Here is a 23,843-nt window from a genome sequence, read left to right as displayed (position 1 = left end):
ATGTTCAAACGGCTTATCACTGAAAATGAATGTTCCTCTTACCTTTGTGTTTGAGGAAGACCCCAAATCTTTAAAACAAAAATGACACTTTTAGTAAACAGCATGTTGCATATAAAGTGAAATTTGAATTTTAAAAAAATCACACCGTGGAAATGCAGGAGAAGAAAAGAGGAAAAAAGGGAAGGAAAGAAAAAGGACAAGGTTAGAGGTTAGGAAGCTGCTGATGCATACTGTGGGTGCAGAGGAAGCCTCGTCTCTGGTTGCAGTCAGATGTTGAAACGAACTGGAGAGGATTTAGCTTCATGTACGTGCATTTGTCCTTTGAAATATAAGCATTTTCTGTTTTGGGAAAAAAAACACTAGGAAAGCTTTATCTTAAACCCAATAAAGACAAAAACAATTAAGGCTGCAACTAACAATTATTTTTTAGACTAGTCTCAGACAAATTAGACAGTAAAAAATGCTGATCAAACTAAGTAACCTAAGCCCAGTGTAACGTCTGCAAAGTCCAAGTTTTATCTAACCAACAAAACCAAAACTTATTCATTTGTTATTATGTAATACAACAAATGCAGCATGTTGTATTTTAAGAGGCATTTTGTAACACCTTGACCAAGAGATTATAGATGAAAAATACCCCCTTGACTAATTTTGGCATTTTTATACCATGTACATTTATTCATTTGCAACATCCTTTCTCAAATTAATCAAATTAAACTAAAACTGAAGCAAATCACCATGTTTTAAAAGCTACAAGCTCTCTCTGCATTTTTGCCTGATAAATGACTTTGATGTGATTCATTACTTTTCAACATTATTCTGTTAACAGATTAATTTTTAGCACTGAAAATAAATAACATTTTAGTTTAGTGGATACCTGCCACAAGATGACAGCTGTAAGTTATTTAAAAAGTGGGGATTAAATTCAGTTAGGGCAGACAGCTTTAAAGGTGTAAATGCTGTAGTTTGAGAAAATATTTTCTGACGCATTTGAGAAATTTTGTTAGATTAATAAAATATATTTATATATTTGAAAAAAAAAACTAAATAAAAAAATAGACTTTTAAACTCACCAAAGGTAAATATCCAAAAATCACTGAAATTCAGATTGTGTTGGTCTTCATTAAAAACTTTCAGATGAAATCCAGCCTCCCAGTGCATAAGAAAGTCAGGAGCCTATTTGGGCTTTGTGAGGAAAATCTTAGGTTTTTTAATGAGTAATTATAAAGAAATATTTGTGAAACGTGTGCCCTTTTTACTTTACCTATTAGAAATCTACAGAAGCTACAAGCTACAAGAAGCTACAAGGTCCCTGATAATTCTCAAATCAAACAACCTGAGAAAAGAAAATGATTCCTTTTGTGTATGAATGTCCACGCTGTGGTCTCAAATAGATGCTGCTGGATGTCAAGGATTTGAAAAAAAAGAGGCCATAGAAGAAATGCAGCATTTGAAACAGCCTTAAAGGGAACATATTGCTGCTGAATTAAGTCCTTGACTAGCTGGAATGTGTTTGTATGTCCCTGATATGGACTGAATGCCGCTTTTCTCTCACTGTTTATCCTTGCATTGCTTTATGTATTTTTTTCTATGTTTTTCTCTGTGAGTTTTATTCATTTATTTATTTTATTTATTTATTTTTTAAGTGAAGCTGACTATGTTGATTGTGCTCCGACTTTGACCAGTACTAACTGGAAGAAGAGACCTTGAATCTCAGTTGAAAGGTCTTAGCTAAATATATGATAAATAGAATAAGAGATACATTTTTTTTTAAAAAGTGTGTGTGTTTTACTCACTTATGGTGGGGTCCTGGTACTGCCCTTTGACCCTCTTCCCCATCCACCAAGTAAACCTTCGCTCTCTGGTGATGTTCTTCAGGAATAATTTGATAGGGCTGTTTATCACCTTAAGGAGTTCCCCTCCTCGCTCTTCACAGCTGCTCCAGGCTTCGGACCAGGTTTTAGATCCTCCAAAAAACTCAAAACAGACATTTTCGAAAACAAATTCATATGGTGCGGGGAAGTCATTGCCTGAACATGCCTCCGACATCTCTGGCAAAGATAAAAATCCACCTGAAATCCACAAAAAAACAGAGATTTGAAGTAATGTTCCCATAGTTATTATAATGTACAGAGCTAAAGCACATAGTGCTGCAGGAACTTTGGCTGGAACTGAGCAAAGATCACTTCTGTCTCTCACATGGAAATCAGAGCGCTTTCTCCAGAAAAACTCTGCATATGTTCTCAATAGATTAGGAAAATCACCTGAGACACTCAAACAAGATGCAAAGTTAAATTGACATCACCAAATGTCACATAAACTGAACCTGCCACACTGACCAAGGACACATTTCAACTTTTCATTTACTGTTAGCATAAAAAAAAAATACAGTGCATATTATAATGATGATTTCTTAAAAACAAATTCCAAATTCTCAAATTAAATCAAAGCTTCTACATATACATTTTGCTTTTTATTCAGATGATGTTTGGCCCTCAGGCCTTCTTCAAGATCAGCAATCACTGTCAGACACATTGATCTGTTACATAAGTCACACTCTAATCACACACCTGATTCATGGATGAATTACTAAACGGGCCCACAGGGCACAGGCCCAGGAGTCCAAAATATCAGACCCCTGCTGGTATTCACCTGTAAAATGTCACTCAAAGACATACTTACTTACCAGTAAGCATACAATGACTACAAAGAGACACAAAAAGATGAAAAGCAGCTGCCTGCAAAAAGACTCAAAACAACTATAAAGGGCAAAATAACCACAAAGAGACAAACATCAACACAAAGTGACTAAAAATGACCACTAAAGCATTTTGCTCATTGCTCAAAAAAACATTAATACCTGGCTTTTTATTTAATGGGAAAGGTTACAAATGGCATTTACTCCCAGGTAAAATGACTCTGCAGTAGTCATGGGTGTGTACTGGCTTCAGCTCCAATTGGCCTCTATTGGCAGCAATGGATATACAATACTCTGGGGATGAGCTAATTTAGAGAAAATAAAAGAATAACGCTAATCAAAGCATTTACACAAAACTGTGACAGGCACTCCAGCCAGTCTCATGCAATTGTTTCAAATTCTCTTCAGTTTCAGGCTGGTTTCGTGGATTTTGAGCTAGTCACAGTAAAATCTTGTACCTGGGAAATGTGACACTCATTACCCAGAGAGGCTGGAAGAGTTTGAACTTCATGGGCTTTTGTTTTGAATAGAAATGTCATATAATGTAATTTTATATTGGGGGTGCACAGACATGACCTCAATTGCTTAAAAGTTATAGTAATTCCATGAAAATAATTTTAAATATATAATTATGATAACTTTAAATATATTTCTCTAGAATTTTTCCCTAAAATAATTTTCTAAAGCTACTAATTTCTTGCAATTTCCAGGATGTCTCTTGCCAAGTTGCTCTTTGCCTTTTCCCCCTGTTTTTGAGAGAAATCAAGCCAATTTTCTTTGAGCTCAGAGGTTAAATACTTGTGAAAGGTGTCTGAACGCAGGACAGGAAAAAGTGATGTCAGGTCACATTTCAAATTGATTTAAGAATTTGATTTGATTTTATTATTCTGTTCTTATGCCTGAAGCATGATATCACACATAGCCTATAATAACATAAAAAAGAGTTCATTTTTTTTTGCTTTTCTAGATAACATAAAATGTAGTATTGTCTATAGAGATGGGAGATGGAAATGAGATTTTGTTTTCATCCAATTGTGAATGTCAAGCCAAAAATGTTTACATAAGAAAACTATCTTGCTAAACTATCTTGTTAACCTGTCTTTGGTGCTGTCTGCTTTTCTCTGTAATCGCGTTTTTGTCAACCAAAAATTCTAAAGGTTAATATTTCTCCAGGAGTGACACTGAGCATCGGCATCATGCTGCAGGCTCCGGCTGTCAGACCGGGGGGGCGGTGCAATCTCCACCACTTTTGCTTTCCACACCTAAAATATCGCGAGAGGATGTGGGAGGAAGCTGTTACCACGTGTGTTTCATGGTGCATTTGTGTAACATGTTAGGAAAAACCTTCTGTGTCCTTTAATGCAATGACAGACCAGCGTCCATGGCGGGACAACTGAAGGTAATTTCAGAGACAACCTCAAACCCTTATAATGACATTTTTTTCGTCGTAGAATGAGATCATTTCAAACACGTTGATGTGACAGTTCCTGTTTACGAGCTCTGTTGCTTCATCTGAAAGTAACATTAAACCAGGAATCAGTACAGGTTAGCTCTGCATTCAGAAACACATGCTGTGATGTCTCTTTGTTATCATATTCAACGTAACTTATCGTGTGAAAACTACAAAAGGCAGATGTGATGCATGCTAAGCTTTTAGCTTTAACTGAGAGAGACGCAACTAAAGTCAGAGACTCCTCCAACAATGAATGCAGTTTAGCATCAAACCAGAAGCACAAAAAGAAGTGAAGTGCAGAGTAATGTATATATGTATAGTCAAGTAAGATTGCCAGACAGCGTCAGATAGAAACACGACTCAAAATGAAGGATAATGTTGCTTCATGCTGGATGTGTAAATAAGCAACTGGTCATTAACAAACAGTAGTGGAAGGGGTATTCACATCCTTTACTTGAGTAAAAGTACTACCACACTGTAGAAATACTGCGTTACAAGTAAATGTACTGCATTTAAATTTTTACTTATGTAAAAATAAGTAAATATACTAAGGAAAAGGCACTTACAGTATTAAATGTAAAAGAACCAAAGGCAGGAAAATCTAAAAAGGAAACACCCCCAAAACTCAAAATTGTCAAAAAATAAATATAGAAAAATAATCTCCCAAAAAACTCATATTATAAAACGAGACCCCTCCCAAACCCAGAAGTACTTAAAAAGTCCCCACACAACTCAATATTACGTCATTTTTTTGGGAAAAAAAAGATAGAAAAAGACTTTAATGTTTATCAAAATAGTTTGCAATTAATTTTCTGTCAAAATTGGCTAATTGATTAATCAACTAACTGTTTTATTCTGTACTTTCAGAAACTGTTTGTTAATTTAATTTATAACATCAGAGTTTATAAACTCTACCCATGTTTATGCAAAAATCTTAATTTGTAAAGTAACTTAGGTTTTCAAATAAATGTAATGAACTAAAAAGTACAATATTTCCCTCTGAAATGTAGTGGAGTAAAAGTATATAGTGGCATGAAAAGAACATACTCAGGTAAAATACAAATACCTTAAATTTGTACTTAAGTACATTACTTGTGTAAATGTACTCACACACATTCCAAAACAGTTAAAAAAAAAAATTAACCATATCAACTTAAAAAAGTAATAATTTGTCATTGTTTTGTCCACAACTGGTTTCTGCTGCACCAAACAGGCCAAAAAACAAATTGTCTTGAAACCCGAGAAGCATCAAAAAAAGGCTGCATATAAACATGGTTATTTTGGAATTAGTGCTGCTACAAACAGCAGTGTTTTTGTTGAACGTTTACCAGTCTGTTCACAGTAATAACGTCTGATTTAAGTCCTTTTAAAGACAGTTTTATATATTAATCTTTCATGCTCTTGTCAACAGAAGCAGTTAAAAGAGGCAGTGAAGGTCATCAGCACAGGGAGCCTTCTGTTTGCCTCCTACCTGACTGCGGTTGGAGATGAGCGTTTCTATGCCAATCATCTGATGCCCCTCCTGCAGAGGATTGTGGGAGCAGAGACAGCGCATGTGTTGGCAGTGAAGATGATTGGTCTTGGTCTGGTTCCTCTGAACCGCTACCAGGACCCTGCATCATTGGTAAGCATTCAGCCTCTTTTTCTGACCACGATTGTTTATGTGGAACTCAGACACTCTGAGACTTCTGTTTGTTTTCATGTGTCTACAGGAAGTGAACGTCCTGGGGTTAAAGTTCAAAAACCCGATTGGGATTGCGGCGGGCTTCGACAAGCACGGAGAGGCCGTAGACGGGTTGTACAAAGTGGGTTTTGGCTTTGTTGAAGTGGGCACAATCACTCCCAAACCTCAGGCGGGGAATCCCAAACCGCGTGTGTTTCGACTCACTGCAGATAATGCAGTTATTAACAGGTATGTTTTTATCAAGCTTTTGTCAAAGTGATAAACAATGGCTATTTTACATGCACACTAACACTAGGGTACTATTCAGAATATGACAGTATTCTAAATTTGATGCAGGTCGTGTTTATTGCTGGCCTGGTAAGACCATCCTGATCACATGAGCTCAACATTCAGTTTCTCTCTCTGGCTCAGTCTGGACTTTCTGCCAACCCAAACCATTTCAGTGGGCTGAAGTTACTTGCTTTGACAGACAGACCCCTTCAGCCAATCCTGACGTTAGCATAAGCATCTGCTCCTCTACTACACAAATACATTGTAAGTTAGACAGTAACAGTGTAAAAAATACTATTTATTTATATTTTCCCTTTGTATATGGCGTGTTCCTCCTCGACAACAATCCCCATGAGGTTTTTGCAACACACTAGTGTTGCCAGTTTAATGTTATTTCACTGTTTCTCATTCAGCACCCAGCTGCCTCTGAACTGCTGAATACCAGCTGGCAGCCTCCTTGTTGTGTGTTTGAAGCACTGTGGACACCAGTTTGCAGGCTGAGATCGCCAGCTTTGCAGCCTCTCTATCTGCTCCTCTATTAGAGCAATCAGTGGTGTAACAGCAATAACATTGTATTTGCACCGGTAATATCTTCTTTATTTCCAACAGAGCTAATTAGTAAATCAAGCTTTGGCCAAATCTAGTCAGAAAAACAGTGACAAAGTATTTTCCTCCAAGAATCTCTGTGAATGCATACTCTTGTTGTAGTTTAATTGAAATAACAACAGGTTAGATGTCAACAGTTTTTTTGATATGCACAAAGATAATGCCGAAGGTGACTGAGGGAACGAACAAGTGTGCTAGTGGAATTAAAAAAAAACCAAACAGATTTTGATGCAAAAAAGACAAGTGGCTTCAGCTGTTCAACTTTTCTATTTTATGACCTAATGAGCAGGGCACGTTAATCAGAGTAGCACGGCTGCATGTAAATGGATGTATTAGTTAAATATTCATTTTAATTAGCCATATTAACGGCTTAGCAGGAATATAATATCTTTTTCATAATAAGGGCAAAAAACAGAATACTTTGAGCATGTTAACATACTCATTGTAAGGAGTATCCTCAGCCTACATAATAACGTGGGGATGGGCGATATGGTTGAAATTATTGCCACAGTAATTCTCAAGATATTGAGATACGCTACAGTACATTTCATATAAAGTTAGCATTACGCCATTGTTGGATCATGTAAATACTGATTCATATTTACTTGCTTTGAAATGCATAACCTTCTCTTTTTTCTCTTTTCAATTGACTATGTTACATAACTTTTATGTAAAATCTCACAAAGACTATATTCAATTTATATAACTGTAAATGAGTCACATTAGTCTTGGTTTATGATAAAATCCTTAAGACAGAAAACAACAGCAGGAGACTGTAATATCGCTGTGTAATTTTCCTTTCCACATCGCTCTATATGTTCAAAGAAATTATGCTGCCCACACATTTGCTACTAAAGGATTCATCTTTTTAAAGCTGTGAATAGGAGTCACGGCCTATCCTCTTTTTTCTTTGCAGATTTTATTTGCAACACAGACTTGATTGAGCTCAATGAAAGAAATCTCTCTTTACTAGCTCTTTTCTGATATCTCTCTTTTATTATACACAGTGAAATTGAAAATTTATAATAATTTATAATAATGAGTTATTGCAACATCCAATGCCCCTGTGAATGAAATCCTTTGCCAGTGGATCTTAAACAATCTGATTAAAAAATTAGTTAGATTTCGGTATTATATTTGTAATGTCCCTCAGATCTTGTGGACAGAAGGGTCCTCCTTGCATTCGGTTTTTCAGTGTGTTTGCAAAAAGATCTCTCTCTCTCTCTCTCTTACTTTCGGAAATGTAATTGTCAGGAGTACGTGCGTGCAAGTTCACTCCATGCTGCTGGAACAGGAAGTCATTCCATATAGATATTTGTGTGTTAAGGATGTAGTATTGAGTGCACTTTATTCAGTTCATTCTAAGGATGACCTAGTTAGATGTAATTCATACAGTGGCACAGTATTTCCACAATATATTCTCGCTTAATTAGTACACATGTAGCACTAAAGCATACATGCATTATGCAAATACAATCTCTAAAACAAATTGCACTTAATAATTCATACAGTATCATGCAGATAAACCAACACGGAAAGACTAAACCCACCTGGAATCCATAATCTTGGATTTCACTTGCAAAGAGTCTCGGGGGAGAGGTTTCTTTCTGCATCTCCTCACATGTCTGAGCACAATCATACAGTTTCCACATGCTCAGAACAAGATTCTTTAACCAAAAAATATCAGTGTATTTTTATATATAAATTTAGGTTTTCAGATTATCAACATGTTTACATTATTATTTTTGTAATTTATTCAAGGTTATATGTTCCATTTCAACACTGGGGCACAGATATGAAATGGGGGTCATCAAACACATAATTTTCTCCATTCTTGTGAATGTTTATGTACCAATTTATGGTGTAAATGTCTTTATTTATGTAAAAACAAACAAAACAAAAGAAACGTAGACTGTAAAATGAATGCATGTTGAACAGAGTCAGTGTAGACAGAGAGAGTCTTGCTTGCTGAAAGAACAGTGTTAGGGCTGCATATTTGCAGAAGGAAATTTTTTACCGGACATTATGACCAGAGAGATAAAAAAAAGCATGTCAGACCTAAACAGGTATTCCTATTCAAAAGCAGAATCTGAAAGCCTGAAATCAGCCACGCTGATAATTAAGCTGCTTGTTGTGTGAGAGATACAGAGACGAGACAGGAAGAAGAGGTGTAAACTGGATTATTGTACAATGTTGCTGTAAATTATATTCACTTGCTCAGAACATGGCTTTGTCATTTTGTGATTTGCCTTGCCTGAAACCAGCATTTTTTTCAAACAAGCTCACCCAAATTGCCCAACCCGTGGGTCAACCCGTGGGACCGTGGACTGTGGGTTGTGGGTTGTGGGTTGTGGGTTGTAGGTTGGCCCACGCATCACTAATACAGACCAAAACTGTAATTTGTACCAGCCTGTAAACATGTTTATTTGTGCTGTTAAGTTTGCCATATTAATATGGGGGTGTATGGGGACTGACTCACTTCTGGAGCCATCCTCAGTTGGCCTTTTAAATAATTGCTTTTTGCGGTTCCACGTTGGCCTCATGTTTCAGCCCCATATGTTGCAGCTTAGAAAAAAATAATAATATTTAGGCAGCAGGTTATGATTCAAAATATAAAATATAATAGAATATAATGCAATAAGGCTCTTGGGCATTCTGTGTTATTTTCAAATATGTATTCTGCTGTAGATCCATTTTTCTCCTATAATGTTATCTCTTCTGAGTCAGCACACATGTAAGCATGATTTTCTCTTCAGTCTGGACGGTGAAAACACCTCTAATCAGGCATAATACAGGACTGTCTTATATTGAAAAATCAATGCACTGCCCCATACTCAATACAAGACTAAATTTGTTCTGTATTTTCGTGCATAGAACTGTTAGTATGAGGCTGATGTAAAAAAAAAGTTTGCTCAAAAATGGTAGGTGCTATTCTGTCTTCCAAAAAAGGGAATGTCCTTATTGTCCATGGAAATCTGCAACCTTGAGTGCACTTGGTTATCTCTGGAAATAAAGTGTCAGAGCTGGAGTGACAAAATGATGAAAATCATTATTTTTCAGTTTTTGTGTTGGAGTAGCATGTGTAGTAGTTACGTGTGTGTGTGTGTGTCTGTGTGTGCTTCTCACCAGGTACGGGTTCAACAGCTGTGGTTTGGCAGAAGCACAACAGAGGCTCAAGGCCAGGGGAGACACTCAGCAACTGTTAAGTAAAGGTAAGCAGCCAGCAACTTCTCATCTCAGTGTGAAAAATAGTTTTTAGTTTTCTCTTTTTTTTTTTTTGGTATAAGTTGTTTTCAGTTTTATTGGTACAATAATTCTGGTACACATCTACCCCATATTTTTCTGGTGCACATTTAGTACTTACAGTCACATGGTTTGTTAGGTGGAAGTCAAATAATTAATAAGAGATGTGGTTAAACACACTATTCTACTCTATTTTAATAATCTTGGCTTGTCCTTGTCTCACATTTTATTGTGTCTGATCCATACTGGCTTACAGCTCATTTGGTACATCAGCAGCCTTTGCCCCAGTTGAGTCATGTGTCTGATGATGCAGCCTGTGTTTGTGCTCGTCTGAACTTTCCTGTGTGTGTGTGTGTTTGTGTTTGTAGCTGGCCTTCCCCTGGGCATCAACCTGGGGAAGAACAAGCTGTCCCAGGACGCAGGGGCAGATTACTTGGAAGGGGTGAGAGAGCTGGGCCCGCTGGCTGACTACCTGGTGGTCAACGTCAGCAGTCCTAATACGCCGGGTCTCCGGGATCTACAAGGGAAGGCTGAGCTCCACCAGCTCCTACATACGGTAGGACTTTTTCGAATGTTCACTGAATTTTTGGGACTCAGCTGTGACAAAGCTGTGACAAAATTGTAATCACAATGAAAATTAATTATCTGACCTTAATGCTGAGCTTTTCCCTTCAAAAATAAATAAACTTACATTTAAATTAACAGTGAAGGAAAGACATCATCATATGCAGTGGATATTGAATATTTTATAAAAATATTTCAAAACGTTGGCAGAGAAGAGTTGACCTTAGTCCAACTAATTACTGTAATCAATCACAAAACTGAATGATGTTGAGTTTATTTATGTATGTTATACAGTGTACAACCAGATTTACAATAACATCTTATAACAAGCGAGCAAAAATGATGGATACAAGTAGCAGAAGTAGCCTCTGCTTTTATTGAAATGGACTCTAAAAAGATGGGAAAAAGTACGAAATCTTGGGTGTACCTAGCTGGCTGGCAGTCTCAAATTCAGGATGTTCATGCTGCAAATTTACAGTTGGTAAATTCAAAAAAGAATGTTGACCAATTTATTGATAAAATAAAAATAGTAAGTGTAATAAAAGTGCCTTTGTAATGAGTGTGTGAACTAAATAAAAAGAATTATTGTTAAATAGGAGCATGTGATAAGAGAGGGAGAGAAGGTGGAAAGTGGACTATTGTACAGAATGTTTCTGTCAGTTATCAAAACTTCATAACCAGTGATATTTTCAAGTGGTCTTACTGGGGCCCACCTCAGGGGCTGTGGGACGATAGTAAGCAAACATTAAGCTTACAGATGACTATATAATCTGTAATTATAATAAAATATTACAATGCATGTTTTTCTCGTTAAATTTATGAAATCCTTATTACTTTGCAAGGCTGATGTGAAGCTTTGGTGGGCCACCAGTTGATGTTTGCTGATCTAAAAGTTGATGTACAGAAACTTTCCAAGCTCAGAAAATTAGGAAAAAGCAGGCAGAGGGTGGAGTCACTGCAGATACAGACTCTGCTCGAAACTTTTAGTGGGTCGTAAGTGATGATTGACAAAGATTACTTTCGTTTGCGGCTATACATCGTTTTTCGTAAAATCCTACTCATTCTGCCATTATGGTATGTTGTGCATGCAAATCGTCAGGTTACTTAATTGATATCTGCTCTATGATAAAGTAGAATAAATATTATTTCCAGTGTTGTTTACAATTTAGCTTTTTCTCACTTCTGCAGCTGTAACACAGCCTAACCCCATGGGGAGTGAACGCCAAAAAGCCCCACACCCTTTCAGCACTGTAAAATGTCAGTGGTTAAGGTATAAGTGAAATGAAAATGACGCATAACTCAGCGGTCTATAAATTCCCCGCCAAACAAATAACCTGAAAATATTCACTGAGGGACAAGAGAAGAGTCATATTTTATATTTTCTCAAACCCCATCGTTAGGTGTACATTATGTCAGAGTTTCAACATTTTTTTTCAATTAATAAAGCAGATGCATTCAGGCTTAAGCATGGTGTTAAATGGCCCTTAAAAAAGTAACTGTTCTGTATTTTTGGTATTGAGCCCATCGTCTATTAATTTAGAAGCTGAATTTTTTTAATCCTACCATTTTTAAAGGCTTTTAGCACTGTAACCAGTGTTTCTGTCTCCTCCCTGATGTGTTGTACTCATATTCTCATACAATCTGCTCAGGTGCTAAAGGAGCGGGATGCCCTGCAGGGAGAACGCAGACCTCCGGTCTTGGTGAAGATTGCTCCCGACCTCACTGCCCAAGACAAACAAGACATTGCTGATGTCGTCACTGAGGTTGGAAGTTATTTGTTGCAATCATTAAATGTCCTAACAGTGCCTTTTAATTTATTTTCTACCTTGTTCTTAATTTATGAGTTATTCTTATATTTTTTTATTTTAAAAATAAAATAATTGGGTCAACCTCTACTTCGCCCGGTAGTGTGCGCCCGATAAAGACTGAGGCATTGCAGTGGCCTGGGGTTGATTTTAGCCTGCAACCCTTTGCATCATCTTTTCCCATTTTTCTCCCACATTCCCTATCTATCTGCAGCTGTCCTGTCAAAAAAATAGAAGAATGATTTTTTTCCACATGATTTTTTAAAGGTCCGGTGTATAGAATTTAGGTGGATTTAGTGGCATCTGGTGAGTATTTCACATTTTAATCAACTGAAACTTCTGCTTTGAACTGCTTTCAGTATTTACTGTTCAAGAAGTGTTTGCCAGGAGCCAAATTATCTGCAATGATCTCTTCCTCTTCAAAATAAGAGAACCTGGTGATGTAAATGGGTAAAAACACTGCATAAAGCAGTGTCACATTGCACGGCCCTGTCTAGAGCCAGTGTTTGGTTTTGGCCGTTCTGGGCTACAACAATTCTTATTTTCAGATGATTATAAATGAAAGGAAACATACTTATTATATTGTATTCCTTTGATTCTCTCACATTACCATATTTCATTTCTTTTTTCCCCCACATTTATGGCAAGTAGAAAAGTGTGTGCAGGTTTAGTTCAGATTGGAATGGATCCCTTAGCCATTAAGTGCCATTTTTAGAGTGTTTATCTGGCAAACATATCAGAAAAAAAAAACGTTTTAAATTTACACATTTATAGAATTACACCTGGAGTCTATAGTAATTTTAAATAGTTATCTTGTTCTTTTATCTCTTCAAAAACAGAAACTTTTCACCTGAAAAAACTAACAGAAATCAAATTCAGGTCCTTCTCTGAGGTTACAGCACAGATAACTTCAGTTACTGATATCCATCCATCCATCCATCCATCCATCCATCCACCCACCCATCCATCCATCCATCCATCCATCCATCCATCCATCCACCCATCCATCCATCCATCTATCCACCCATCCATCCATCCATCCATCCATCCATCCATCCAGTTACTGATATAAAATGCTTTAATGCAAACTGCACACACTCTATATGTGAGGCACAGCCCCCTTCCTGTTTGAATGACACTTAGGCACTGGTCAGATAAATGTGGCTTTATTAAACAGTTCAACTTTTGCAGCATCACTAAAATCTTTCACTTTGTACGATAAAAATATAATAAACTTAATTTCTACAGCATCTGTCAAAGCAAACTTCTTTACAAGATGGAAAAGTATTTAACATTTGGGCATTAGAATTAAATCAAATCAGGCTAATAAAAGTGCAGAGAAGGAAAATGATTAAAATATGCTTAATAAATAATAGAATTAGATAACAAATAATCATTCACTGCTGCGTTCTCTCTGCAGCACCCTCTCGTTCTCTGCATGTGGGCACAAACGCACACATAAACTTATTTATTGTGCTCATACACTCACTAAAACATTAACAGTTAAATACATACCTACACTCTCAGGACCACAACGGAAATAAGCTCTTGGGCTTTATTGTGTTTGATTGTTTGGACATAGTTTGTTGCCATGTGTCAGAAGTCTTTATTACTATTAAGCTTTTATATAAGACATATTAGCCACATGTCTAACTGCTTTTACTTTGATGCTTGCTTTTATAAGTAGGCTTCTCTCTTCCTCCCTGCTCCGGTAAACTCATCACTACTTGAGCAGCTTTCTTTTTTTTTCAAGTATACAGAGTGATGTTTTTGCGCTCATTGGAGTGAGGAAGAGACAAACCTTAATGGAAGACACATTAAGGAGGGAATAGAAAGCAACATTCAAAAAGCACTCAGTATGTCTCTTGTTGTCTCAGTAAACTTCACATTAGACGTCTTTACACAAAGTCGCCTACATACATCAGTTTGGCTCCTGCAGATGCAGGCAAATGTATGTAACTCACTTCATGTTTTGTCTTGGTGTTTGTTTTTCTTTGTGTTTGCAGCTGGGAGTGGACGGCTTAATGGTGTCAAACACTACGGTGTCCAGACCAGAGATGCTTCAGGATCCAAATAAGTCTGAGGTTGGTGGGCTGAGTGGCCAGCCGCTCAAAGACCTCTCCACTCGCACTGTGAGAGAAATGTACAACCTCACCAAAGGTACTTTTTTTAACACCAACATTTTCTGTCCCTATCCAGTCACATGAGTATGAAGAAAGTGTATATAAACACTTGTGGTAATGTTTTGTGTTGTTTTAGGTAAAGTACTTATTGTTGGGATCGGCGGTGTGGCCAGTGGGCAGGATGCCATGGATAAGATCCGTGCTGGTGCATCACTGGTTCAGCTCTATACAGCTCTGACCTACCAGGGTCCGCCCATAGTGACGAAGATTAAGAGAGAATTGGAACAACTTCTTAAGTGAGTATGTTTTTCTTTCATAAAATCAGGGCAAGTTTTTTTCATGAAAGGTTAAGGATTTTGTGAGGGGTTTCTTTTCAATAATTTTGTTTTTTATTTTTTTACAGAGAGCAAGGTTTCAGCAGTGTATCAGAGGCCGTTGGAGCAGATCACAGGGAAGCAGCTGGGTCGACTCATAAGCAGAACCTGCTGAAAGAGATGGTAAATGTTAACACAGACACGCAGCCCCCACCTGTAGCTGCCATCTCCTCCACACAGGCAACATGATCTTGAGCTTTTTTTGAACTGTGATGAATGCTGAGTAATTGCAATCCATCCGTCTTGATTTCCAGGATGAAATATGGTCTGAACTGACATGTGCTAAAAAAAAAACAAAAAACCTTCAGTTTTTGTGAAGAGCAAATCTCAAATTCTCACTTTTACTTGAACATAATGATAAAGGCTAATAATGATAAATCTTTTATGTTGTATTAAGAGGCCGAGGTGTGACGTTAATCCTTTGTTACAGTGTAACAGCAAGTGTTTCTCACGCACACACTGATACCTAGGCTAAGTGAACTCTTCAAACTAACCTCTATTTTTTTTTTTACAAACATATACAAACTATTGTCTTGTGTATAAATGAAAAAAATCTGACGTTATATCGAAAATAGCAAAACTTGTTTGTTATTCTCCATTTTAGAAACTATCTAATACAAAAGTTGAATCATGCATTCGAGTGTTAACATTGTGTTATTTATTGCTCATCTAAAATTGATGTTATTATTGTAAAATGAATGGCAGATTGCAAAAACTTAACAAATACGTATTCAAGATGTTACTGCACAGAAATCCAGTCAAACACAATCACAACTCGATTGCTATTTGGGTTAAAGGATCAAGGTATCCGTTTTTGTAATGGTGCTCTAAGAGAACGTGTAGCAGAGGAGTTTATGGCGAGTCTTTGTGAACTCCTCCTGTTCAAAAGATATTGTACGCCAGACTTGATTAAAGCTCCAACAGCAAAGAGTTTTCAACAGACAGATTAGGGGTGAACGATGGAGGCAAAATCTTCTTTCATGATATTTGTAATTTTATAACTTGATGAAATAGTCGTTGTTCTGTGACTGTACTTTATCTTGGGCTTGTGATCAGTACTCAGTACCTTTCACATAATATACAATCCCAGATCATTCTGACTCCCTGACGGATCAGCAAACTTTCTGTTGCTGCCGTTTCTGGAGCTGCTCCCTGTCAGTTCAATGTCTACCCGGTTAGCACAAGCTAACAGCGGCAAACATCCCACATCTGTTAAACAGTTCAGACAAGCTCACAGCGACACAGAACCTCCTCGACTCTGACATTAAACCTGTTAATAACTGTTTAAGTTATCCTTGTGATGCTAACAGTTAGCCCTGTCATTGTGCATGTGGTGACAGACTCTCACAACTGTCCGTGGCGTAGAGCTCGCACTCCTGTAGCAGCAGCTAAAACTGTTATAGTCTATGATGTGGTGAAGTTTAGTGCGGTGTATTGAGTCTGATGTTCCACCTGCAAAGATGCTTTTCTTTGATGTTGGTGTGGTGTGTGTTGGCCGTAAATCTGAAGCAGTGCAGTGTGTGTGATTGCTTGAGAAAAGCGCCTGCAGCGTCAATGCTGTATATCCTCGGTGCAGCCTCCCAGCTCTGATGCTGGTTGGAATTACAATTAAAAATGTGACTGTCTCAATCACATCAAGTGAATGTAATTAGGTCATTATGGGTGCGTTTGAAAATACTTACTCTGTGTGTCGGCACACACTCTGGCACAAACTGGACTGTTTGTATATTTGGAGTGCTGTTGGTACTGTTGTTGATGTACCATTCAGTTATCCAGAGTACACCACTCTGGGAGTGGCAGAGTGCACTCTGGGTACTCCGTCTGGGGAGACGGAGCAGCAGAGCACCGAACGAAGTGAATGTGAAATGAACTGCACAGCTTGGTAATTCACGTTGATATAGAACACTCTGTTTCTTCAAACAACTCCCTCATTTTAGTGTAGAGCGTCAGATTAGATGTAGGAACGCACCCTATATATACAGGAAACTCAGGGAACAATTTGACTCGTTCATTTTACAAAGAAATAAAATAACTGTTGAATCATCCAATCTTTTCATCTCATGTCTTTATTTTTTGCACCAAGTTATGAGAGTAGTATCAAGAGGAGCGTTAAAACGTACAGCAACAACAAGCAGTATCGGTATCAACAAAATCTGCTCATACCCATCCCTATACATCACTACATTTCACATTTAGTTGGATACAGTCAGGCTGTTTATAACCATCCTCTTTGTCCTGCACCCAAAGACCTTGAACGCAATGAACGAAACATGTATATTTTGGAGAGATTCTCGTTTTGCCTGTTTTCTTTTTTTGCAAAAACTCAGGCTTCTGATATGTTCTGGTAAAGCAATGCTAAAATAACATACTTGCTTTGAATCTGAGTGCACTTGTACAGTGTAGTGTCCTTCGTTTCAGCTCTCAAGACTTGTTCTTGTGTGTAGGTGGAGAGAGAGGCACGTGTTGAGGCCCATGAATCACACAGACTGGAAAATATGCTTTAAGGTACAACTAAAATAAAATGACAAAACAAGGTTACACTGGAAGAGCTGCAGTAGTTTGAACAAATACAGAGAAAATGTTTTCTGTCTGAGAAGACTGCAGTTAAGTGATCCTTCCTAATCATTTGTAGCAGCAGAAAACACATTGGAGTGCTGATTTTCAGCCTTGAAAGAACTAAAATGACTTTGTTATCTGTCCAGCAGCAACAGAGGAAGCCCTTCAAGTCCTCTTGCCCTCAGCTGAACTCTCACTCCTCTCTGTTGTTGTTAGCTGTGGGCAGTGTGGTATCATGGCCTCCCAGTGGTGGCGAAGGCTTTGTCTTTTATTGTTATTTTAGGATTTTCTTCACTCATTGACACATTGAGATAGCCTATCATAACACCACCTGCTAATCCCAGAATAAACAGCAGTCATTAGATTTAGCCAATGAAGGCGGCAGTGCTGTGAGGATCAGCTGTGAGATGCCGGGTGCCTCCATCCTCCTCCTCCTCCTGCCTCTCCCTTAGGCCAAGTCCAGACTGGCTTATATCCTATATGTGGCGTCACATGGGAAGGATAGGCGAGGCTTGGCTTCCAGACAAGCACAACTTTGAACTGATGGCCACTTAGATGTACAGTTTCCCCATATAGCATCGATCAAAACTCAGACGCAGCTCTTATCTGTCCCTGAGATGCTGTTGGTACCCTGCTTTGATACAGTCTGGAAGCTAACAAGAAAAGGGAGTTCAGCACTGGTTGTACATTTTAAAGGAGCATTACTCAAATATACAGGGTTCCCATAGTCAAGAAATTCCTGGAGAAGTTATGAAATACACTTTTCCAGGCCTGGAAATGTTTTGGAATTAACAAAATGTTATGGAAAAGTTTTGAATTTACATTGTTTTGGCTATGGGACATGACTGAAATCAGTCTCAATGTATTTAAGTATTGCATGTAATAAGAACCAGGCAAGGTCACAAAACAATTATTAGACGTGTCTATAAAACAAACGAGGGCTGCACCCAGCTCAAAATTGTGTCAGCCAAATCGGATTTGGCCAGCTAATACGAATATTTGGTGGTTTGTTTTGTTTTCTACCCAAAGTTTTAAAGTTTGAATGAGCTCTGGTGGATATGACATAAAAATAAATGTACAAAAACATTTTTTTTTTCAACACTCAATACCAAACAAAAGCCAGAGACTGTCTTATATTAAGTTGCTGTGAGCTGTAAATTTACCTCTTCCAAGTAGAAGATCTCTACTCCTCTGTGCTGCTGCCTGTGTGTCTGCAGCAGCTTGTGCCAAAGAAAAGCATCACAGTCAAGAGCACTCTCTCTGCAGCAAAATCTGGGGACCAAAACATGTTCAGGAGAACGCTGCACAGCACACTGACTAGCCAAAAAAATACAAACAAAAAAAACATGAATGCCCAACTTGACGCGATCACAGTTGACTGAGGCTTTCCGACTGATGATTCGAATCTCCGACTTTCAAGGGGCAGCCCTAAAAATAACGTTAGTTTAACAAGAAATAAATGCATGCTGAACACATCAAATTGCAGTGAAGTCTAATGACAGGATCTTTAGCTTTCTATCCACCAAAAAAGTGGCAGGCCTTGACGTTTTGAGATGTGCCCATATGTGCTGTCCTGGTGTATTGGCACATGCAGCTAGTTAGTTGTGGGAATGTCTTAGGGGTGTCAAGAATTTCCCAATTTGGGATCAGTAAAGCACATATCTAATCTTTCTTCTCTATCTTTCCTATCTTTTTATTATGCATGTATTCACAGGGTCAGCAAGTTCAAGCAATGGCTCTCAACCACGTACAGTGTGACTAACTGATACTAATGAATCTGTGAAGAGCAGTTGTCTTGGTAGCAGACGTACAGCCAGTGAAGAGGAGGGAATTAGATCTTGTTCTACTGCAAAGGGAGAGAAACAAAGAAAAACACCCAGCAGTGAATAAACATAAAATACACTCTGCCTTTGTAAGATCTCTATGCAAAACATGTAACCAAAACAATGCTAATGCAGAAGATCAGCTAAGGAAAAAGAGATGGACTGGGATCAGATTGTCACTCTATTGGCTGAACTGATGACTGAAGTCATTGTAAATGAAACTAAATAAGTTATTTTTTTCCTTTTTACGATAATTGTTATGTTTATGAAATTTCAGAAAATTACAAGTTACTTAAGACCATGCTGATGTCTTCAAGATGATTGTTTTATCTGAGCAACAGCCCAAAACCCAAAGATATTCAATTTTTAATGATATTAAACAGTGGATAGTAGCATGACTCTAAGGATGGCAGTATCATTTGGTCCACCACTTCAGCACACATCTCTCAAATAATGAATGGATGGCCATGAAGTGTTCTATAGACATTTAAGACATACCTTCTGCACTGAACATTGGCAAACAGCTGCAGCCACACTGTCGTGCATATGGTTCTATTCATATCATAATTGAGGGTCTGCGTCAGCCCCCTGCAGTATACAGAAGAGCTGGGAAGTGAGCTCACTGTCTTCCCACTGCCCACATCATGCAACATTGAAACTAAGAAGATGCTGCTGGGCCTGGAGTGAATGACTTCTGAGTATCGAACTCATAACTTACTTTACCTTGATGAATGAATGGGAGTCTACTGGGTACCAGGGGATTTTTCAGTAAAAAAAACATGACATTACCAAAACCTTCATGTATGTAAAGAAGGAGGCAGCCCCTGGAAAAAGACATGTAACAGCCTGGATTGTGTTAAATGACATTTCACAGAGCGAGTGATAAAAAGGTTGTGGAAAGCTAAGCACAGCATGTAACCCACCTTATGCTGTTTTTACTGTGAATTGTGCCGATGGCGGCATCGTCGGATGGCGGAGGCTCGTAAGAGTCCACGCAACAGTGAATTAAGACAAATGTGGGGAAATTCTTGAGAGGAAACCTGCATTAGACTGCCAAAGATTCAGATGGATTCCAACGGGACTGTGACTGTAAACACAGAGGCAATATAAATACTGGAATAACTTCAGAGCAAAAGCATGAAAGCCCTGCAGAGCCCCATGCCAAAGCACCGACTAAAATCAGTTCTGTTCAATCTGTTTACTGGAATGACCTGCAAATGGCCGTTCACAGACGATTCCCAGTGTGACTGAGCCGAAATCTGTGAGGAAGGCAGAGAAAACTGCTAAATCTATAAGAGCTCAAGGGATACAGATGTATCCGCTTTGACTCTAAATAAGATTTTCTGCCAGAGGCGCTTTGTGTTCTCAAAGTGTTGGGATTGAATATATTGTCAAGGCTGATCTGTTTTCTTCTTCTGTATACAGTGTAGTGCACATGTACGTTGTAGTGCCTTGTCAGACTGTCTTTGCCTGTTATTTAAACTTGCGTAACGGAAGATGAAATTGTTGCATTGAATGTTTTTGGGAGCTAGGGATGGAAATTGTAAAGATTAAATTAATACCAATGCCATTACCGACTCCCTAATAGCTTCTCAATCTGTGAGGGGAAAAATAGGCCCAAACAGCTTTTCAGCATCAAAGCAAATGTTGTATTATGGACAGGATAGATGGCTTAGGATTAGGTCGGGAAGCAGTGGCAAATACATTTGAAGCCCATGCTGCATAGAAAGATGTTTTTGCATATTGCGGGTGTTTTCACCCTTACTTGAAATTATCATATTGCAGACATTACAGTTCAAATGGAACTGGTTCTCCATTCCCATCCTCACCAGGAGCAATTTTTGCATCACCTCAAAATTACCTCATAGTAATCGGTTGTGAATTTAGCACCTTTTTTAAGCTGGTTTAAGCAGCAATAAATGTTTTTATTTTCTTTCTTTCAATGAATTATTCATTTTCTTTCAAGAGCATTGCAAGGGTTAGCAATGCTTTACATTACATTATGTTCGTCTGGCAGACGCTAGAGTCCAAAGCAACTTACAATATGTGCATTCAGAGGATTAAGAATTTTAAACATCCTGAGTTTCTGTGACTCAATTAAGGGAAAAGGATCATCAGCTCCTTGAGGCGCACACAGATTTAACAGCTGATAGCACTTCTGCACTTCCTCATCATGGCAGAGATGGCAAAAGATGAACATTATTATCAGATTCCTCATCATTAGTGTCACCCGATTCTCCACAGCACTCCAAATTAACTCAAATAACATGGAATAAAATTTACGTGGACCCTCATTGAAATGTTACGGTCCTCAACGAATCCGGACAAATTCTGTAACACAGTTGAAAGATATCAATGGACAGTGAGGCGGATGTCTGGCAGACGTGATTATGTAACCCAGAGTGCTGCAGGTGCTGTCTGAGGTGTTTGTTTGCATTAAGGAGGAGGAGGCGTGACAGCTGCGTGCCTGTCGGGTCGGTTCAACCAAACAGACAGAAATATACATAGTGAAATCCTTATGGCGATGTAATTTATTTGAATGACTGCATTATATTATTATTTTGCCAGAAATTAGCATAGAAAGGTAAGATTGCTGTAAAATATGAAAATATGCATTATTTTGCATTAATAAACTAGGGGCCTTAATGGTATTATCTAGAATATTATGAAGCATCCCTGTGGACAGTGGCCAACATTTACAATTTAGCCAAAGAACTTAACATTAATAACTTATATATCAGACAGTAAATAATAATTGTCCATGAAAATGTGTGGGAACTATATTTAAAACCTATATCATACTCAGTTTAAATAGGTACAGCTGTGCTCCTGCTCTTCTCTATTCTGTTAGACTCTAAACTGAAAGCCAGTATCAAATTAAGTGGAGTTTGTAGCTCTCTCTCAGGGGTTGCCACTCTTTTGTGATGATACATTTCAAGGACCTTTTAAACACTTTTCAAGGGCAAAGTATTTTAAAAAATATGGGCCAGTAGTGGGGCCCTTATTTAATTACTTAAAGTACTTTCCCTACGCTGGCAATGCTGCTCACTAAGTGTCTAGTTTTCTTGAATGTGTATTTTTTACTTTGATCATTTTTTAGCTTATACTTTTCTGTCTGTATGCTTAGTCAAAAAATTTCCAAACAGTGATACGCAGAAAAGGAGGAGGGCAATATCAAAAAGCCTTTATTGTCATGGCTAAATTGTCTGCAGGTCTTTGTCAGGGCTTTAAAAACAAACAAAAGTGAAATTTTCAACTTGACTAGCCCTTTTAAATTTATTTAATAATTTGTGATATCATTGGAGGAGACCACTTGACCACATGTGGCGATTTTTGTTGATCCTGTTCAAACCAACCCACATCACATCACACCAGTTTTACCACACCCTCTTACATCACTGCATATCATGCAATTAAGAATGCAGCCATGTTGCAAGCACTAGAAAAATTTCCTTTCTTTTTGGATCTTGGCTGCAGTAATCTAAGGTGGTGCACAATTCACAGAACAGGAAATCAACCCAGCATGATATTTTAAGTCCTTATATGCTGTACACCAAAGAAGATAAAAGCCTAGAAATGTACCTTTACGTTTGACTTTTACAAAATGAAAAAAAAAAAAAAACACAATGAAAAAGCCTTAATGCATTTTGGGAACTTGCGTTCAGTGCAGATTGAGTGAAGTATACAGCTTGGTGTCCTTCTGTAGAGGGCTGTTATGAAAGCTGGTGAAGCCGCTGGCTACAGGAAGTCACAGGTGTGATGGAGGCAGACAGAGCCATAAATGACACACCACGCTGCCCGAACCGATTACCACTGATGGGAATGTGTGTTTACATACAAGACACACAGGAGGCAGGGTATAGATACAGGAAGGAAGGAGTACAGGGAGAATGAAACAAAGAAAGAAAGAAGGAAAGAAAGAGAGGGTGAAAAGAAATGATATAAAAAAGTGAAGGAAGGACATGATGAGGGACATAAAGAAAGGACATGGAAATGGAAGGAAGACAAGGATGAAAAGTAATTAAAGAAAAGCCAAAAGAAAAGAAGTTATAAAGAAAGGTGGCGTTAAAGACAAATGTGAAAAAAGAGGGAAGATGAAAAAGGGAACAACAGGTATGACTTAAATTTTGAAAGAAGGATGTAATGAAAGAAAGAAGAAAGGAAGGGTAGAAAGAAGAAAGCAAAAAGAATACAATGAAGGAAAGACATAAAGAAAGGACATTAAAAAAGAAAATACAGAATGAAAAACAAATAAGAATTGAGGACAAAATACGGAAGGAAAGAAGAAAGCAAAAGCTATGAATTAAGTACTGAAAGAAGGATGTAGGGAGATAAGGAAGTAATGAAGGAAAGAAAGGAAGAAGGAAGAGAGGTAGGAAGAAAAGAAGGAAGTAAAGAAAGTAAGGACATAATGAAGGGAGGAAGTAACTAAAGGATAAATAAGAAACAAAGTAAAGAAATGACCTAAAGAGGGAAGGAAGTAAAGAATGAAAAAAATGAGGAGGGAAAGTCTCGGGGAAAGAAGATATGAGAAAGAGGGAAATAAAGACAGAAGTAAAGAAGTAAGGAAAGAAGGAAAAAAGACAGACGGAAAGACGAAGGAATGAAGTATGGACTGAAGGGTGAAAGGAAATAAGAAAATAA

General features: G+C 37.9%; 2 protein-coding genes across 2 annotated transcripts; one reads left to right on the top strand and one right to left on the bottom strand.

Moving 5' to 3' along the window:
* Positions 1–202: 202 nt before the first annotated feature.
* Positions 203–4,081, bottom strand: LOC148190393 (polycystin-1-like protein 2). Its single transcript, XM_088082056.1, has 3 exons — positions 4,072–4,081; positions 1,797–2,264; positions 203–339 (listed from the first exon to the last, which is right to left on the bottom strand). The coding sequence occupies exons 1-3, from the start codon at positions 4,079–4,081 to the stop codon at positions 203–205; spliced, it is 615 nt and encodes a 204-aa protein (XP_087938182.1).
* dhodh (dihydroorotate dehydrogenase) lies at positions 3,961–15,453 on the top strand. Its single transcript, XM_042493618.2, has 9 exons — positions 3,961–4,097; positions 5,563–5,775; positions 5,864–6,063; positions 9,841–9,923; positions 10,323–10,510; positions 12,168–12,281; positions 14,330–14,483; positions 14,583–14,742; positions 14,850–15,453. Exons 1-9 carry the CDS (start codon positions 4,080–4,082, stop codon positions 15,007–15,009), a joined length of 1,290 nt encoding a protein of 429 aa, XP_042349552.2. The 5' UTR covers positions 3,961–4,079; the 3' UTR covers positions 15,010–15,453.
* Positions 15,454–23,843: the final 8,390 nt, after the last annotated feature.

Source organism: Plectropomus leopardus, chromosome 1 (genome assembly GCF_026936395.1).
Source record: "Plectropomus leopardus strain MGB_pleo_1.0 chromosome 1, ASM2693639v1, whole genome shotgun sequence".
NCBI classification, from domain to species: Eukaryota; Metazoa; Chordata; class Actinopteri; order Perciformes; family Serranidae; genus Plectropomus; species Plectropomus leopardus.
This window is presented reverse-complemented; position numbering and strand designations above follow the sequence as displayed.

Bases quoted from the DNA above. Each gene is read 5' to 3' on its own strand.
- dhodh (XM_042493618.2), top strand. The intron at 9,924-10,322 runs GTAAGCAGCCAG...TTGTGTTTGTAG, and splicing joins TCAGCAACTGTTAAGTAAAG to CTGGCCTTCCCCTGGGCATC. The intron at 10,511-12,167 runs GTAGGACTTTTT...CAATCTGCTCAG, and splicing joins TCCACCAGCTCCTACATACG to GTGCTAAAGGAGCGGGATGC.
- LOC148190393 (XM_088082056.1), bottom strand. The intron at 340-1,796 runs GTGAGTAAAACA...TTCCCAAAACAG, and splicing joins GTACCAGGACCCCACCATAA to AAAATGCTTATATTTCAAAG.